At 35.2% G+C, this 19,577-nt stretch overlaps 1 protein-coding gene across 1 annotated transcript; it reads right to left on the reverse strand.

The window, feature by feature from the left end:
* Window positions 1-774: 774 nt before the first annotated feature.
* On the reverse strand, window positions 775-19,184 carry irak1 (interleukin-1 receptor-associated kinase 1). The gene is made up of 14 exons (XM_051117027.1): window positions 18,534-19,184; window positions 17,657-17,824; window positions 14,277-14,390; window positions 14,083-14,159; window positions 13,717-13,902; window positions 13,535-13,599; window positions 12,365-12,479; window positions 11,661-11,773; window positions 9,163-9,370; window positions 8,717-8,785; window positions 8,030-8,254; window positions 5,697-6,141; window positions 5,094-5,213; window positions 775-1,827 (listed from the first exon to the last, which is right to left on the reverse strand). The coding sequence occupies exons 1-14, from the start codon at window positions 18,643-18,645 to the stop codon at window positions 1,730-1,732; spliced, it is 2,115 nt and encodes a 704-aa protein (XP_050972984.1). The 5' UTR covers window positions 18,646-19,184; the 3' UTR covers window positions 775-1,729.
* Between the last annotated feature and the right edge of the window lie 393 nt (window positions 19,185-19,577).

Below are 19,577 nucleotides of genomic sequence, written 5' to 3' on the forward strand. Positions count from 1 at the left end.
ATTAAAAACAAAGAAGCAAGATTTAAAAAGTAACACAAAAGTAATGTAACACATTACTTTCTATGAAAAGTAACTAAGTAACGTAATTAGTTACTTTTTCAGGGAGTAACGCAAAATTGTAATGCATTACTTTTAAAAGTAACTTTCCCCAACACTGTTTATGGCTGCTAAAAATATAATTTTCAGGGCTTTTGTTATTTCTTTAAAAAAAGAGTCTAGCCCAGGTGGTAAAAAGTAACGCAAAAGTAATGCAATGCAAAGAGTACCCAAGTTACATTTCATGGAGTGCCAAAATATTGCGTGTGTATATATATATATATATATATATATATACACATATATATATATATATATATATATATATATATTTTCATGTCCATTTTGAAGTTAATTCTTCAATAACACTGTTGTCTCTTTGCTAAATAAAAACACTAACTTTACATTAGGGGTGGTGCAATTAGCACAGTATTTATTTATTTTAAATATTTCACTTTGTTTCACTTTATTTCACTTAAACATGTAATAATTTATATTTTTATGTTGGATTTTCATAGTTCCAGATTTAAAGTTTAGGCTATTTTTGAAATGTATCAAAAATAGATTATGAAGACATAGTTAAAAAAAAAAAAAAAAGTTATTTTATTTTATTTATTTTTTCATTTTTTTAATGTGATCTTTATATAATAAAAACATAATGTAGAAATATTTTAGCATTAATAACTGAACATATAGTGGGGGACACCCATTACACATACATGTATACACATACAGAAATAATGTAAAATGTATTTTTATTACGTAACAGAATCTGGTTAACATGGTGGTTTCTCCTGTAACTTTTAACATTATGCTCTACCATCTCAAATATTCCTGATCTCTGCATTAAATAGCTATCTGATAATTATTTAATTCATGTGAATATTATATGCTTATATAAAATTCTTATATAACACTTCAATGCCAATAATCCAAACAGTTTCATTCACACAAACCCAGTGGTTTGACAAATGGCCTAAACTGAACTGCTATTTTTCCTAAAGAGCAGACTACATCTGAGAACAATTTTACAGTTATTAAAAGTTATTACATTACACATTACAAGTCAGTGTATACAGTTAAAAAGCAAAGGGCTGAATGTAGAAAACTGTAACAAATACACAAACTGTGTTAAAAAAAAAAAAAAAAAAAAAAAAAACTTTTGGCATTGCAGTAATCTAACTGAAAAAAATTAAATCAAATGTGCATAAGGAAGACTGCACAGGCTAAATGTTTAATTTAAGGTTTATAACAATCACCAGTTAGTACCATAGAAATAGATTAGTCATTAATGTTTACTAGTATTCTCATACATCTAGGTGTTTTGGCCATAAACTATAAGCTTGACTTTGTTATTAAAAAAACTAAGAACTAAGCCAAAAACAACAACAACAAAAGCACCGGACAGACATTCGATCGCCAAAATAACAGGCGTATAACAATAAATTATGCACTTTTAAATTTCTTTGGCTTGTCAGTCAAGATTCACAGGTTCACAACTACAGATTTCCTCATCTGTACCACTTTCTATCGCCAAAAAAAAAGAATATTAATCTGCAGCTTTGGTTGAGGTATTTGCAAAGGTATTTTCTCTACCATAACCGTACAAAAAGTACCATAAAGATATTTGTGAATATTTCATGTAAAATTTGAACAACATATTTGCTGGGTTCCTTCCTCTTAGCATCCAGTGTTAAACTGCAGCAGGCGACTGCATGTTGATTCCAGATGCCTCGCATGCGAACTCATCGCTCTCTTCTGGCTCCCTCCGTTCAGCACTCACCCCTCGGTCTACAGAATAATGAAAAATCAGAAATATATTATTTGATTCAAACAAACAAGCACAGCAATTTCGTGTTGACACATCTCTTTTTTAACTCAATATTAATATGCATTTTTTTTAATAGATTTAATTAACATGATGTCACACAATAAGCAACCGCTCTTCAGACAAGAAGTTTTAAGGCCAATTCACACTGCAAACAGTAACAGACACATCTGTATGGTTTTGTCTCAGTGTGTTACACCTGTCGCCGTCTGTTGGTGCTTGTTTTCGCTGATTCGCATGTTGACTCTGTGTTTGTCGGGTCTCTGAATGTCTGAGAAGTGACGTACTGTAATCTGGTGACTGTAGATGTTGGTCTGCATCTGTCGATGTGAACTGGCCTTTAAATGATAACTGAACAGCTCTGCAGATCTAATTATCTGTTATGCACCGTATAGTGTTTGTTAAAGGAATAGTTCACCCAAAATGAAAATTTTGGCACCATTTCCTCAGCCTCATGTCGTTCCAAACCTGTATAAGTTTCATTTAAATCTTGAATACAAAAGAAGATACTTCAAAGAATCAAATGGTTGTTCGTCCCCATTAGGGAGGTCATTCTATAATTAGGGGTACATTTAGAATTTGACAATGTGAAGAAAAAAGTTTTCCTGTTTCCCGAAAAACCCAAACATGACCTTACATAGCTGATTTGAAACAGTCTACATTGTATAAAGTGCTATATAGATAAAGGTGATCTGGAGGAATATGTGCATAAAATATCATCTACGTTTGCTACTGTCCACCATGTGTTTTGGGCCTATACTCAACATGGAAGCCTAGAACTACTGAGCATATGGTATGTTTAGAAATATATTTTCATGAACATTAATGAAAAGTCATTAATATTTTCATTAATGAAAAGTCTATAATATACTTTGGTTAAAAATTCTCAATGGTCGTGTAAAGCAACCAAAATCAGCTCTGCAAAAATCATCCCATTCTGAGGGGTTGTTCCTTTAAATGCAAATGAGCTCTGCTCGCCCCGCCCCTCTCTTCTCTCTGTGGAGTGACGAGCCTATTTACTTTAACCGCGTTTAGCCACTAAACTTGCTAACTAGCACATTATTAGGAAAGGTGATCGCAAAGATTCATTTAAAAAAAAAAAAAAACCCTCACACTCACTTCTGCTGTAAGTGAAGCTGGATCACGAATGATTTGCGTGAACACAGATATACGCAAATCGGGAGGCGCATTCCCTTCACAAACAAACGTAATCCACTGCATCTTCAGCGGCTCAGATGTCGGGAGTAAATGACGACCACTATGTTCATTATTACATCCAGCAACACAACACCTCAATCGCTCAATCAGAGATATTCTTGTCTAACTTACATCCCTGCTCCGGCATCAAAACAAGGAAAGTTACTGGACTGTTACAGCTGATCTGAAGTTAAACGCTCATGTCAATCAACTATGGTGGGAGTGTCCTCTGTCATGTGATGCACACCGACAGGCATCTGAGAACGGCTCGATTTAAAAAAGGGGATATTATTTTTACAGATGAATTAAAAACCACTGCATGGATTTGTATCATTATAGGGTAGATTTGTACATACACTGACAACACACATTAATGTTCAAACAACATGTAAAAGTGAACATTGCATCCGATGACCTCTTTAAGAACTGGGCCTTTACATTGATGAAAATATATTAAAAATATACTTCACAGACATGAGATACCCACAATTATAGAATGACCCAGAGAAAAAAAATACTATGGAAGTCAATGGGGACCAACAACTGTTTGATTACCAGCATTCCTCAAAATATCTTATTTTATGTTCAACATAAGAAAGAAACTCATACAGGGTTGGAATGACATGAGGGTGAGTAAATGATGACAAAATGTTCATTTTTGTCTGAACTATTCCTTTAATGCTAATTAACGTTTTATAAAGTGGTTTATAATGATGTCAGTTATTTGTTGTTTCAGCTTTATTCCTTTGAATTGTTTGGATCAGGCAGGTTTAGTTTAGCATAATTCAGATACTATTATACTTTTTATTGAGTTTATATTTTTATATTTCATTTTAGTTTATTTTGTGTGATGTCATTTTTATAAGTTTCTGTTTTATTCCTTTTAAATGTCTTTTAATTTATTTTAATTTATTACTAGTGTTAGTTTTATTTTAGTACATCAAGATAAACTAAGTGAGAATGAGAAAGGATGTTAAACTGAAGTTTTTGTATATATTATTTTATTTCAGTTTATTTCATTTCAAGTACCAAAAATTGTTTTATGTCAACTTTAATAATCTTGCTATCAGGCTGATGAAAACATTTACAAATAAAAAAAATAAAAGACAGAGAAAATATGCGTTTATTGCTTATTGGGTCCTGTTAGATGATGGGGGTCTTGTATTTGTCATCACAGTTGCACTTTGAATGTGAAAACTGAGTATTTGTGATATGAGCAATATTATATGTGACTCTGGAGCACAAAACCAGTCTTAAGTAGCACGGTACATTTGTAGCCCAAAAAATAAAAAAAGTATGGGTCAAAATGATTGATTTTGCTTTTATGCAAAAATCACTAGGATATTAAGTAAAGATCATGTTCCATGAAGATATTTTGTAAATTTCCTACCGTAAATATATTTTCAATTAGTAATATGTTGTGCTATGGAGTTGTCAAAAGATACCGGGTTCGGTACTTTCGGTACTGAAATTTTAAAAACGTCCACTTCCCGCTCACATTTGAGCGCTGTTGAGCTGATTTTTAAACATCTCTGATTGGTCATAGTGTTCACGCGCTCAAAAGACATGACTGTGATTGGCTACAACGATAAGCGCTTCACGCTCCTCATGAGCGCTCACACATAAGCACAACGGGAGCGTTTGAAAGCCGCGTCTGTCGGCGGATGTTAAAAAGAAATCGGCTCAACAGCGCTCAAATGTGAGTGTGAAATGGGACATTTTTAAAATTTCAGTACCAAAAGTACCAAACTCTATTGTGCTAAGAACTTCATTTGGACAACTTTAAAGGTGATTTTTCTCAATATTTCGGAATTTTTGCACCCTCCAATTGCAGATTTTCAAATGGTTGTATCTTGGTCAAATAATGATAATGGGAAGCTTATTTATTAAGCATTCAGATGTTGTATAAATCAATTTCAAAAAACCAACCCTTATGACTGGTTCTGTGGTCCACATATGAGTAATTTTCAGCTCAGTTTGAATGAAGAATTTGTTAGTATACAGTAATGTCATCCACGATTTGGACACTTACATAATGAGGCGCCTAAAGACAGCAGATCAGAAGTTAAAATCCTTCCCTCTTCATACAGCTCCATTCTTTGGACCAATTGCTGCCTCGCAGGATTAACAAATACTTTCTGGTCAGAAAAATCTGTAAATTAAAAAAAAATCCAGACAGGACATGAGACAGGGCTGACTGGAAAGTTATAACACCATACATGCAGGAAAAAAGCTCTTAAAGGGATAGTTCACCAAGAAATGAAAATTCTGTCATTAATTACTCCTCTTCATGTCATTCCAAACCCATGAGAACACAAATTAAGATATTTCTGATGAAATCCGACAGCAACTGACACGTTCAAGGCCCAGAAAGGTAGTAAGGACATCATTAAAATAGTCCATGTGACATCAGTGGTTCAACTGTAATGTTATGAAGCTACAAGAATACGTTGTGTGTGGAAGGAAAACAAAAACAACGACTTTATTCAACAATCTCTTCTCTTTCGTGTTAGAAAGCTCTCTGATTTCACTAAAAATATCTGAGCAAAGTTCCTACAGGTTTGGAACGACACAAGGGTGAGTAATTAATGACAGGTGATGATCGACCCATTTTAATGACAAACAATCTCACTACCTTTATTCGGACTGGACTGCGAAGGGCTTTCCACAAGAGAACCACTTGTATTAGTGCTCTGAATGCCACAGGCCCCATATAACGTTGCCTGAGCTTTGCTACAGTGACTTGTCAAGTACTGAGAAAAGCCTTGACTCTCATCCGATTCACACGGGATGCCAGAGGACTGTGAAGCCCAAGACTCCTCATTCAACTCTGACTCTGAGCAGCTGGACCGAGTCACTACAGAGCTCAAGGCGGGATAGGCAGTCTTGCGAAGGCAGGGGTATGTGTTCTCTTGAGGGTGGAGTTTGGAGAACTGATGGGTGAGAGAGTCCAGGGAGCTGCTGTCGGAGCGCAGAGGCTCAGGGATGGACGGATGAGATGATACGGGAGACAGTCTGACCGTGGTCGATCTGCCAGAGGTCTTCAACCCTGAATGCACATCTTGAAGTGCTTTGAACACCTATAAAAACATCAGAAGAGCCAGAATAACATATTATGAAGTGGTATTATTGTTTTTAAAAATCTTATTTTTGTCCCCTGATGTCCACTTGTTAGCCAATCATAATACAGTTTTTAGTGAACGCTCTCTGACCATTTGAATTATTTTTTTCTGTTCTTTTTTTGGATGCTGTGCTTTTAAGACACACCCCATTCACATGTGAAAAAACTGGGTTTGTTATCAGGTGCAATTGTTTTTAAGTGCCTTTTTAAAATATTTAATAACTTAAATCTTTAATAGTTCTGAAAGTAATTCTATATCTACAGTACATGATCCTTTAAAGGTTTGGGGTCAGAAAGGTTATTTATTTATCTAAATGAGTCACTGGGGCCCTATGATTTCCTGCGATATGGAAAATGCGGACGGAATAGCGGAATCCAGTCATAAAAACAGAATTTACTGAATAATTGTCATGGAATTTGTCAAAGTTTGAATGAATTATCTCAAAACACAATATGGATTAGTATCTGTAAATATTACACTGCAAAAATACCATTTAAATGTGAATCCTGCATGTTCTGCGTGTCTCTGTTTTAATGAACGGAGCAGACGAGCGCTTTTGTTTACTACACACACTGAAGCGCACGTGATGCTCGCGGATTTCAGCGCCTGTCGTCTCACTAAATGAGGACATAAATACATGAACAATATCTGCTGAAAGTCACTTCATGAGCGTTTGACCGTTCTGTTTTAGGAAAACTAGCGTCATGTAATATATACACACAGAAGTGTAAAGGTAGACAAGGCAACCCGTCAAAATAAAAGTCCGGTTTATCTTGAAGACATTGTGCCAGAAATATATTACTATTATTACTACTACTACTACTAAAATGAAACAAACATTATTTTTTAGGGTATAATCACACAACATTTCTTCCATGTTTTAATTTTAATAGTAAATTCCCCTTTGTTTGCCAAAAAAAAAAAAAGTTTGCTTAATTTTCAATAATTAAAAAATAAATGAAATTAATGTTTTATGCCTTCACTTGATAACCAGAACATTTTAAATACACAACACAGATTTTCTGAGGGTAAAAAACCTTTCATAAGGCCATTCTAAGAATAAATTTGAATAAATCAAGTATTCAATCAATGCATTCAAATAATGAGACATGCTAAAACACAGAATTTGGTGAGAAAAAATAAAACATTTCATAGGGCCCTAAACATGTCATTTTTGTTAAACTGTTATTAAATTGATGTGAAATGATTTCATGATTTTAATTAATTAGACATGCTCTTTGATTAATAACATTTAATTTAACCATTAAAAACAAGTTGAGAAAAATTAAAACGGGAAAAAACGGAATTTGGAAAAAAATAAAATGAAATTTGGGAAAAAATAAAAGAGATTTCATAGGGCCCTAAGTCACCAAAGCTGCATTCATTTGTTGAAACATACACTAAAAACAGTAATATTGTGAAATATAATTTAAAATAACTGTTTTTGATTTGAATATATTTTAAATTATTCCACTGATGCAAAGCTGAATTTTCAGCATCATTACTCCAGTCTTCAGTGTCACATGATCCTTCAGAAATCTTTCTAATATCATTCTAATATTTATTATTATTATCAATATAAACAAATTTATACTATAAATAGAACATTCTAAATGACTTCAGTGACTTGTGATCAATTAAATTTATCCTTGCTGCATAAAAATATTCATTGCTTAAAAAAAAAAAAAAAAAAAAAAAAAAAAAAAAAAAAAAAAAACAATAATTATTGACCCCCAAATTTTGATCACATAGTAATTTTGAAACTGTAAATAATTTTCTACTGTACAAAATGTAAAAATTCGATTTTTGATATTTTCAATTGATGAATTTGTATAGATTGTCCTACTTCCGTCATGCGAGGTCTCTTCTTCCGCCGTCGGTCTAAACATTGACATGCCAGCTGAGAGATTTGCATTGATCCATGTGGGGTAGGTGTGTCTTTAGTAATCAGTCGAGAATCCAGATGTTTCCTGCAGATGTTCTCCGCTGCGTGAGCATAGGACAGCTCCCGCGAGTGCTTCCCTTTGCTAAAACTTCTCCCATCGTCTTCCTCCTCATTTACTAGATCTTTCTGTGAGAAATAACAGGTTTAATCACCAGCCAACTCTACACTTACATACACGGCTAAAATGTGACCCTGGACCACAAAACCAGTCATAAGGGTCAATTTTTGGAAACTGAGATTTATACATCATCTAAAAGCTGAATAAGCTTTCCATTGATGTATCGTTTGTTAGGATAGGACAATATTTGGCTGAGATACAACTATTTGAAAATCTGGAATCTGAGGGTGCAAAAAAATCTAAATATTGAGAAAATCTCCTTTAAAGTTGTCCAAATTAAGTTCTTAGCAATGCATACTACTAATCAAAATTTAAGTTGTTTACTTAATATCCTAATGATTTTTGGCATAAAAGAAAAATGAATTTTGACCCATACAATGTATTTTTTGGCTACTGCTACAAATACACCCATGCTACTTAAGACTGGTTTTGTGGTCCAGGGTCACAAATATGACTTCAGCTCTTCTTACCAAGTAAACAGCTCTGGATTGGCTATCGACCTCCAGAGCCTGTCGTCCAGTAAGTACCTCTAGCATGACCTGCAGAATAAGAGAAACTGGAGTGTTACTTTATCAAATATGGAAAGCTGAAAGACTTTTGCAGTGGGAATAGGCAATACATCAAATACCATAGTGATATCTCTGCTAAAGGCATAAAATATCGTGATAATGTGAAAGGTTTTGCTTATACAGACAGTGAACTCGCTTTCTACTCGCTTTGTTTGTTTTCCTCACAAAAATGACTGCTGATTTCTATCATGGCTGCTCCATCAGTGTACTTTTTGTGAAACCCAGTCCGCATGAACATTAATTGTAGGATTATGTAGGAAAACGTTATTGAGGATGATGATGAACATAAAACCATAATATCTTATTGATGTTTTGTGTACACAATGCACGTCTGAGATGAATCTCACCACTCCAAAGCTGTAGATGTCGATCTCCACTCCTAGCTGTCCGTCCTTCAGGTATTCTTCTGGGAGGTATGCAAGAGTTCCCCGTACCGTTGCCGTTTGTGCTACGGTGGACGTCTTGCCTGGGGTTTTGTTGGGGTTCCGACATAAACGTGCCAATCCAAAGTCCCCCAGCTTGGGCTCCAGGTGGTCCCCTAAAAGGATGTTAGAGCTGTAACAGAGGGAACAGGACTGGTTGGTAACCTAAAGAATAACATCCATGTCTAAGTGGAAAAATATATTAAGTAAAAAGAAAAATTGTAGTGCTGGATTTTTTTGTTTGGGAAGTGATAGTGAAGTAAAATGACCCCAAATTGTAATATAAGTCCTAGGTGTCCCCAGAATGTGTCTGTGACGTTTCAGCTCAAAATACCCCACAGATCGTTTATTAAAATTTAATTTTGAAAATGTCTATTTTTTGAAGGTTTTCGTGTGTGTCTTTTTTAATTGCAAATGAGCTGCTGTTCCCCGCCCCTTTTGCCATGGTGTTACAACTGGTACAGAACTGGTAAATGGCAGCATTGTGGGTGGAAATGTGCAGATTAAGGGGCGGTAATATTATAATAAGATTAACTTTCTACATCACGGGGAGAGCGAAATGTGTCACGCTTATTTTTTAAACGAGACCTCTATTTCCAGGACAACAATTTACAAATAATTTACAGAGTACACAGACGATGAACTTGATTCGTAGTAGTGATGTGAAGTTCGGATCATTTTACCGACTCTGAGTCTCGTTCAGCAAAATGAACAAATCTTTTTGAGTCATTTTGTTCATTTTAGCATAATATAATTAAAATGTTACGTGTTACTTCCCTAACACATCTACTGCTTACACAAACGTTGATCACACTACAAACAAGACAAAACTATAATGCTATAAGAAACAGAAAAGATTCATTCATTGTTTACCTGGGTCTTTAGTCTATGATTAGCTCACCTCACCTCTCAGGTTTGAGTCGTTCGTTCATCACGTGACGCCCCATAAGATGAACGAACCACTCCAAAAACCCGAAGACTCTAAACAGGTGAACTAATTCCAGTACAGAACCTAATAGGATGTTGCGCACGCGCGACTGAACGAATCACTCCCAGAGACAACTTGTTTTAAAGACGAGTCGCATTAAAGATTCGTTCAAAATGAACGAATCATTCAAGAACGCGCATCCCAGCGTCTGTGCTACACAAGCTTTCGTGCTTAAAAAGTATATACATTTTTTTTTTTTTTTTTTTTGAAAAAAAAAAAAAAATGACACCGTTTCGCTGGATAAGACCCTTCTTCTTCAGCTGGGATCATTTAGTGTCTGAAGCTGCATTTAAACTACATTTTGGAAGTTCAAAATCAGGGCACCAATGAAGTCCATTATATGGAGAAAAATCCTAAAATGTTTTCTTCAAAAAACATAATTTCTTTACGACTGAAGACAGAAAGACATGAACATCTTGGATGACAAGTGGGTGAGTAAATTATTTGTAAATTGTTGTTCTGGAAGTGGCGTTCTCCTTTAACATGCTTGCAGAAAAAGGCTTAGCAAACCAAAATTACTGGGTTGTCCTTTTTCACATTTTCTGGGTTGGTAGATGCACTTGGGACCCAATTATAGCACTTAAAGAAAAAGTCTGATTTTCATGATATGTCCCCTTTAATTTTTTTCAAGGACTTATCCCAATCTAAAGGTACTTTTCAGTTATTGCAGGTTTTGACAAATGTACTGGAAAACTTTCATTCCATCAACTAATCTGAGGTCCTGAGAGATGTAGTTGTGAGGTTATTTTTGGTCAATATTCCTACAATTTTGTCATTTGGCTTTTAGGAGAAAAAAACTTTCAGTAATGTCTGATGTGATTTCAAAGATGTCCGCACAAAATGTATCTAAAATTAGTTACTAGGTTGTTTGTCAGAGACTTCATGTCTCTAATATTAATTAAATCACAAAACAAAAAAAATAAAAACAAAAGAACACAGATACACTATTGCATTTTACTGCTGAGTTCAGCAACGATCTTAGAAACTAAATTTATTTTCCACTCTAAAATTTAGGGATGACAACATATAATTTAATGTTTTTGAAAGCCTCTTTTTCTCACCACGGCTGTATTTATTTGGTAAAAAATACAGTATTATGCAATATTTTTTTCTATTTAAAACAATAAAGCAATCATGTAATTTCTTCCTGTGATGCAAAGCTGATTTTTCAGCTTTCATTCAGTCACACCATCCTTCAGAAATCATTCTAATATGCTGATTTGCCACTTAATAAACATTTTTAATTACTAACAGTGTTAAAAACAGTTGTGCTGCTTCTTATTTTTATGGATTCTTTGATGAATAAAAGCTCAAAGAAACAGTATTTTTATTTATTTTATTTTTCTTAACATTATAAACGTCTTTACTAAATATAAGTTTGATCCCAAACGTTTGAATGCCAGTGTACATGTGGTTTACATGTTCATGCGCTCACCTCTTGATATCCCCATGAATGAGTGCGGGTGAAGACGAGTGCAGGTACTGAATAGCTTTAGCAGTGCCCAGCAACACATTTACACGCTGTGACCAAGAGAGGGCGTTACTGTCCTGAAAGAAACAAGCGTTATGAATAACACAGACCTGTGCCATGACAGAGTCAGATGACCTAAAATGACAATTCTGTCACCATTTATGCGGTTACAAACTCAAGTGACTGTTTTAAATTAAAGTGCATAAGAACAAGAAGCAAAAATAATAAAAAGCACCACTAAAGAACCATGTTGTCCCTATTTTGACTTGTGAGAACCAGTGACTCGTTCTCATTTCTTGTCACTGACATTGCTAATGTCACCATGAATGTTGCCATCATTATCACAGACGTCAAACTTTGCGCAACAAGTTGTAATTCATTATATCTGAACGTGCAAGCACTCAAATGACCTTTGAGACCCAGGTCGGACACAACAGTTTTTTTAATGCCATTTCTTGGGCTTGACAGCTCTGTTCCCATTCCCTTTCAATGTATGGGAAAAAAAACACACAGGGCCTTTCCTCAAAATATCTCCCTTAGACGGGAGATATTAATAAACACGTTTGGAATGATATGATGACGTTCAAGTTTCATTCTGAGTGAACTATTCGTCAAACAGCATACGAAACAAACAAAGCCCACATTGTCTAGCGAGAGCGGTAACTCACCTCACATCGAAGCTGGTCCTCTAAAGAGCCGTTCGGCATATAAACATATATTAAACAATACGTTTGTCCTTCTATACTGTAGCCAACAAAGTCCATTATGTTGGGATGTCTGTATCTGTGTAATAAGAAAGAACCTAATGAAAAATCCTGCTGCTTTAGATTATATTACATAACATTTAACAAGAGCATTACAGTAGCTGAAGGAGGCAAAGCTCGAAAGGCTGAGGTGTCAGAAAAAATGACATAAGAGACGAAAGGGTGACAACTAACCACAAAAAAAAGTTTTGGAGGATGTGCTGGAGACTTTCATTTTTGAGTCATGAAGAGGTGCGGTGCATAAAAAGCAATCAAAATTTCAAGCGGCTAAGTCCCATTCAGCGATTCTGTTGAACAAACATACATGAATCACAGCCAGAACGGAAAAATAGACTTAATGGAATACTTCACCCAAAAACATCCAAAGATGTAGATACATTTGTTTATTCATCAGAAAAGATATGGAGAAATTTAATATTGCATCGCTTGCTCACCAATGGATCCTCTGCACTGAATGGGTGCCGTCGGAAAGACCGTCCTAACAGCTGATAAAAACATCACAATGATCCACAAGTAATCCACCCCACCGTTTTAACTTTAAATAGTCACTTCTGGCCATAATTCATAATAACGCTTCCTCTATTAAAAAAAGCGTCCATCACATTTTGTCCTCTTACATCAATATCCACTTACATGTTTGTTTAGAATTGTTTTGGACTATTTGCATTTGTAAACAGTGCTTGATCTATGTATATTTCTCTCCTGATTCAGACTGGATAGAGGATTCATATTTTAGCAGCGGTTTGACATGCATTACAAACGTGCATCTTTTCGCTTAATAAAATGTTAATTGCGTGCTGTGGATCACTTGTGAATTATTGTGATGTTTTTAATCAGCCGTTTGGACTCTCATTCTGACGGCACCCATTCGTCGCAGAGGATCCGTTGGACGGCAAGTGATGTAATGCTACATTTGAGTGAAGAAACAAACTCATTTGTATCTTTGTACATTTTCAGCCAATTTTAATTTTTGGGTGAACTATTCTTTAAAGACAAAACAGGAAAGACAGATTTAGAGCCCGAGAGAAGGAAGCATACGGCACAGACGCAGAGGATGGACAGACAGTTTCTTACTGTGACAGTTTTTCCACTTCCGTCCTGAAACTTTCCTTCACAACATTCCAATCCAAATGAGAGTCCTGCCCCGAACACCCACATGAAAGAGAGCGAGAGAAAAACAAGAAAGCAAAGTGAACGACTCAATAACAGAACGACCGAAATGACATATGTTTGTTTTGTTAGTTCTATTCTAATACCTCTTTTAGCTTCTTCACAGCAAACTCAGTGTTTCTCATCACAGCTTTATACACATTTCCAAAACCTCCTTCTCCAATCTGCTTGCACGGGGAAAAGTTGCATGTGCCGTTCTGTATTTCCTCAAACGGCCAGCTCATCGCAGTGGAGGAATAGGACGGGGGATCCACGCGGTTCTCACACGGGCACTATGAACAAACACAAACGTGTCAGTGGATTAGGAGACTGAAAGGAAGAAAAACATGATGGCTAACGGGAGAGTCATGCTGACTAATGCCTCGTCAGCATCATAACAACACACAGAACGCTCAGACCTATCAAGTAGTTGTTTTAACGGCTGCATTTCTTTTTTTAATCAAAAGAAGCACCTCTATATTGGAGATTCTTGAATTCACTGAGTCCAGGTCAGGTGGTGGGGGACTAGGCTTGGGTAGAGGCCTGATTTCTGTAAAAGCAAAATGACCATTTTTACCATTGGTATTCGGATTAGAAGCAGTCAGCTTGAAAAAGAATATCATCATGTTCGACACATGCAAACACTGTACTTAGAATAACACATTACCAGGGACAGGGAGAGACTCTTTGACAAAGGTGACAGTACTGCTTTGACATACAGGGACCGGTGGCACCACTGAGGGGGACTGGTGCTCTGAACGAAACTGTGGTTTACGTCTGCCTGTGGAAATACATACGAAAGTACATTAAAGGAGAAGTTCACTTCCACAACAACACTTTACATGTAATTTACTCACACCCTTGTCATTAAAGATGTTCATGTCTTTCTGTCTTCAGTCGTAAAGAAATTATGTTTTTTGAGGAAAACATTTTAGGATTTTTCTCCATATAATGGACTGATATGGTGCCCCGAGTTTGAACTTCCAAAATGTAGTTTAAATGCGGCTTCAAACGATCACAAATGCGGTTGTAAACGATCACAGCTGAGAAATAAGGGTCTTATCTAGCAAAACGATTGGTTATTTTAATAAAAAGAATACAATGTATATACTTTTTAATGTCAAATGCTCGTCTTGTCTTACTCTGTCCGGACTGTTTTTGTTCCGGTTCATGTCAGTTAGTGAATGTGGAAAAACTCCCATCTCATGTTCTCCTTCAACTTCAGAATCGTCCTATATCACTGTTTTACCTTTTTTGTTAAGGATGTTTGATCTTCTTTGTATGTTCACTTTGTAAACACTGTGTCTGTACTTCTGCAGCGATGTAGGATGATTTTGAAATGATTTTTGAAGTTGAGGGAGAAAATACGATTGGAGTTTTTCGACATACCCGAACTGTCTTGAACCAGAATACACAGAGTTCAGGGAGAGAAAGACAAGACGAGCGTTTGAGATTAAAAAGTATATAAATTGTATTAAAATAACAGACCGGTTTGCTAGATAAGACCCTACTTCGTCGTCTGGGATCGTTTACAACTGCATTTGTGATCGTTTGAAGCTGCATTTAAACTACATTTTGGAAGTTCAAAATCGGGGCACCATATCAGTCCATTATATGGAGAAAAATGCTGAAATGTTTTCTTTACGACTGAAGAAAGAAAGACATGAACATCTTGGATGAAGGGGGTGAGTATATTATATGTCAATCTTTGTTTTGAAAGTGGACTTCTCCTTTAATGGATTTGTTATCCAAGTGTAATGATGTGCAATATTTGCTGAAATACATCAGTTAGTACACACCTTTTCTATGTTTAATTTACACTTCTCTAATGTATTTTAGTATTATTTATATACTATTTTAGTATTTTTACATTTTGAATTAGGTTTTATTTTTATATTTACAGTTGAGGTCGAAGGTTTGCATACACCTTGCAGAATCTGCAAAATGTTAGTTTACCAAAATAAGAGGGATCATGCAAAATGGACATTATGTTTTATTTAGTACTGAGCTGAATAAGATATTTCACATAAAAGACGTTTACATATAGTCCACAAGAGAAATAATAGTTGAAAACGACCCTGTTCAAAAGTTTAGCTGTGTTGTTCCTGAATGATCCACAGCTGTGTTTTTGTTTAGTGATAGCTGTTCAACGAGTCCCTTGTTTGTCCTGAACAGTTAAACTGCTGCTGTTCTTCAGAAAAATCCTTCAGGTCCCGCACATTCTTTGGTTTTATAGCATTTTTGTGTATTTGAACCCTTTCCAACAATGACTGTATGATTTTGAGATCTTTTGAGATACATTTTGACAACTGAGAGACTCATATGCAACTATTACAGAAGGTTCAAATACTCACTGATGCTCCAGAAGGAAAAACGATGCATTAAGAGCCGTGGGGTGAAAACTTTTTGAATTTGAAGATCAGGGTAAATTTAACTTATTTTGTCTTCTGAGAAACATGTAAGTATCTTCTGTAGCTTCTGAAAGGCAGTACTAAATTAAAAACAAATGATATTTAGGCAAACCAAGAAAAATGTACACATCTTTATTCTGTTCAAAAGTTTTCACCCCCCGGCTCTTAATGCATTGTTTTTCCTTCTGGAGCATCAGTGAGTGTTTGAATCTTCTGTAACAGTTGCATATGAGTCTCTCAGTCGTCCTCAGTGTGAAAAGATGCATCTCAAAATCATACAGTCATTGTTGGAAAGAGTTCAAATACACAAGAATCCTGAAAAAACAAACAATTTGTGTGACCTGAAGAATCCGTTTTGAAGAACAGCGTGTAGTTCAACTGTTCAGAACAAACATGCGACTTATAAACAACTTTCACTAAACAAAAAAACAGGCTGTGGTTCATTCAGGTAACAGGGGAACGGGGTCATTTTTATAAATTAATCTATTATTTTCTCTTGTGGACTATATGTAGAAGTCTTTTATGTGAAATATCTTATCCAGGTCAGTACTAAATAAAAAATAACAGATTGCAGATTCTGCAAGGTGTATGTAAACTTTTGATTTCAACTGTACATATTTATCATTTTAGTTACAGTTTTAGTAATCTGTTATATAGGTAACACTTTACAATAAGGCTCATTAGTTAATATTAGTCAACATTAGTATGCACTAAGAACGAACAATACTTCTACAGCGTTTATTCATCCTAATGTTAATTTCAGCATTTACTAATGTACTATTAAAACCTCAGTTTATGCACTGTGAACTAACACAAACAAACAATGAACGACTGCATTAACAAAGATTAATAAATAGTGTAATAGTGTAATAACTGTTGTTCATAGTTCTTTCATGTTAGTTAATATATGAACTAATATTAACAAACGACACCTTCTTGTAAAGTGTCACCATTATATGATTTTGTTATTTTTTATATATAATAAGGGTTGCCAAGTGTGTGGTTTTGATCCCCGATGGATGGAAAAACCATGGAAAAAACATGATTGAGCTAGTTTTGAGTTTTGCTTAGTTTTAGCACATCAGCAGTAACATTTAATTTGAAACCAGGGAACACTGCAAATTTTCAGTTTTAGTTTAGTAGATCAACAAAAGTTGATCAATCTCTTATGTCAGTTCTAATTTAGCCATGAACAATACACAATAACAAATATAATACATGCATTATATATATATATATATATATATATAGCATATGCATGTAAGGTCAATTTAGACGCTGTTTAAGTTTAAATAATAAGCCTAATTAGTTGCTGTTGATTACTTTTTTTCAGTAGACGTCAGAGAAGAATATAATTGGTTGTAGCTGTAACTCAGCCTCTCTAGAGATCAGAGAACAGAAACTAAAACAAATAAGCATGTGTGATCACAGCAGAAACCTGTCACATCTGACAGCACTGTTTCTTCACAACATAAATTTGTTACTTGTCAATAAAGTGCCTGAATCAAGACTCTCAAGTCAGTTTCATGACAACCACAAACCAACCTGACAACCTGGCTGGTTAGGGCATCAGATGTGGTAGAGACAACAAAAGCAAGCAAACGGCAAGATACGACAATAAAGAAAGCATACATACATTCAAGGATGATATCACGGGCCCTAAACCACTGCAAGCCCTCAAGAATCTTCAGGAGTTCTCCAACCGTCCCGTTGCGGCAGCCCCATTTGTGCATGAGGTTGTCTGTCCTTCTGGAGCTTTGCTCCAAAAGGCGCAGTTCGGTTTGATCCGATATTACCTGTGAAGCTGCAATTGACATAAATACACAGTTTATGTTTAGTACCCACCAAAATACTTTAGTTTCTACAGTAAACATATGGGATTTAGTTCACATTGTCTAAGAGACTCATGTTAACTTTATGAAGAATCATGATTAAGACTATGTAGAAAGCTCTACCTGACATTCTCCAGTTACCTGGATAAATGAACAACACTGGCAAACATTTACTTCACATAAAACAAAGAAATAAACTAATCTCATATGATCCCCCATTAAAGAAAAGCTGTGATTTACTTGTGTGACAGTTTAAATCTCAGCATCTCTGAATGAACAGACACAAGATAAAGCCTTACAACCCCAGTGATCCATTACTAAACAGATGTTAACTTTTTAAATCAGATGAATAAATATTTACCCCTTTATTTACGATGTCATCAATCATCAGGCCAAGACAACAATCCTGACATTTAGCGAAACATTGCAGTTACCTCAAATACATTCATAACCAAACAAATATCATTACAAAACTTTACTGACAACTAACTAAATAAACCACTGCTGTAAAAAATAAACATTTCACGAAATGAACAAAAACTAAACTTTTGACGTCACCGCTCTGATGGCTAAGCGAGTTAGCGAACGTGCTAATCAACACATCCTGTGGAGTTCGAGTTGAGATTTTTTTGAAAAATTACCACAACTTCATCCTAATAAAAACCTAAACACAGTTCTTACCGAATAACATCCAGTCTGAGTGTGAAAGTGAGTCCATGATCCGGGTAAATTGGTTCATAACAGACGCGGGTAAGTTGTACAGAAACTCCCTGTCAAACTCCGCTCCAGACATTTTCAAAACCTCCGACTTTATTAGCCTTTTCTTCTTTGCTTTAAATCTTTTTTGCTTTTTTAATCAGATCTAATACTGTATTACGCGGATCTTGAACGGGAGTTTCCTGCTTGTGGCTGTCACTTGTGTTGGTGGTCTTTCTTTTGCTTTTAGTCATCACCACAATCGTCACAACCGTGCTACTGACTCATGAATATTTATTGCGTCATCTTGAAACGTGTGCGTCACCTACTTAATATTAATGAGCCACCGCTGATGGTACCGCACATAACTACCGCCCAGTTTCTAACGTCATCGACTTGCAGAGGCCTACGTCACACTACGTTTATTAATATTCATACTCGTCACCTTTGCCATAGTAGTAGAGTTCGTGAATTCCTTGAAGATCACGTCTAACTTACTCACATCTTCCATTTCCTTTTTCCACATTTAGTAATAGGGTAAATTTCACTGTCTTGATGCTAAATGCTGTTTCTGCATTTTGAGGCATTTGCTCAAAAATTTCAAGTGATGCAATATGGCAGACGTGCTTATGTATTATAAACTCTAACTACACTGCCAGTCAAAAGTTTTTGAACAGTAAGATTTTTAATGTTTTGTAATAATCTCTTCTGCTCACCAGGCCTGCATTTATTTGATCTAAAGTACAGCAAAAATAGTAAAATATTTTTACTATTTAAAATAAATGCTTTCTATTTAAATATATTTTAAAATATAATTTATTCCTGTGATTTCAAAGCTGTTTTTAGCATCATTAGGATCCTATATCATTCTAATATTCTGATTTGCTGCTTTAAAACGTTTATTATTATGTTAAAAACAGCTGAGTGGATTTTTTTTTTCAGGTTTCTTTGATGAATAGAAAGTTCAGAACAGCATTTATCTGAAATAGAAATCTTTTGTAATATTATAAATGTCTTTATCATCACTTT

This window comes from Labeo rohita, chromosome 8, assembly GCF_022985175.1.
Source record: "Labeo rohita strain BAU-BD-2019 chromosome 8, IGBB_LRoh.1.0, whole genome shotgun sequence".
Taxonomy (NCBI): Eukaryota; Metazoa; Chordata; class Actinopteri; order Cypriniformes; family Cyprinidae; genus Labeo; species Labeo rohita.

What these genes read in the sequence shown, in the direction of transcription:
- irak1 (XM_051117027.1), bottom strand. Translation starts at nt 18,645, where the DNA reads ATGTCTGGAGCGGAGTTTGACAGGGAGTTTCTGTACAACTTACCCGCG. An exon ending in CTGTGAAGAAGCTAAAAGAG is followed by an intron (nt 13,600 to 13,716) that starts GTATTAGAATAG and finishes TGTTCGGGGCAG; the next exon opens with GACTCTCATTTGGATTGGAA. An exon ending in AGGACCAGCTTCGATGTGAG is followed by an intron (nt 11,774 to 12,364) that starts GTGAGTTACCGC and finishes TGTTTCTTTCAG; the next exon opens with GACAGTAACGCCCTCTCTTG.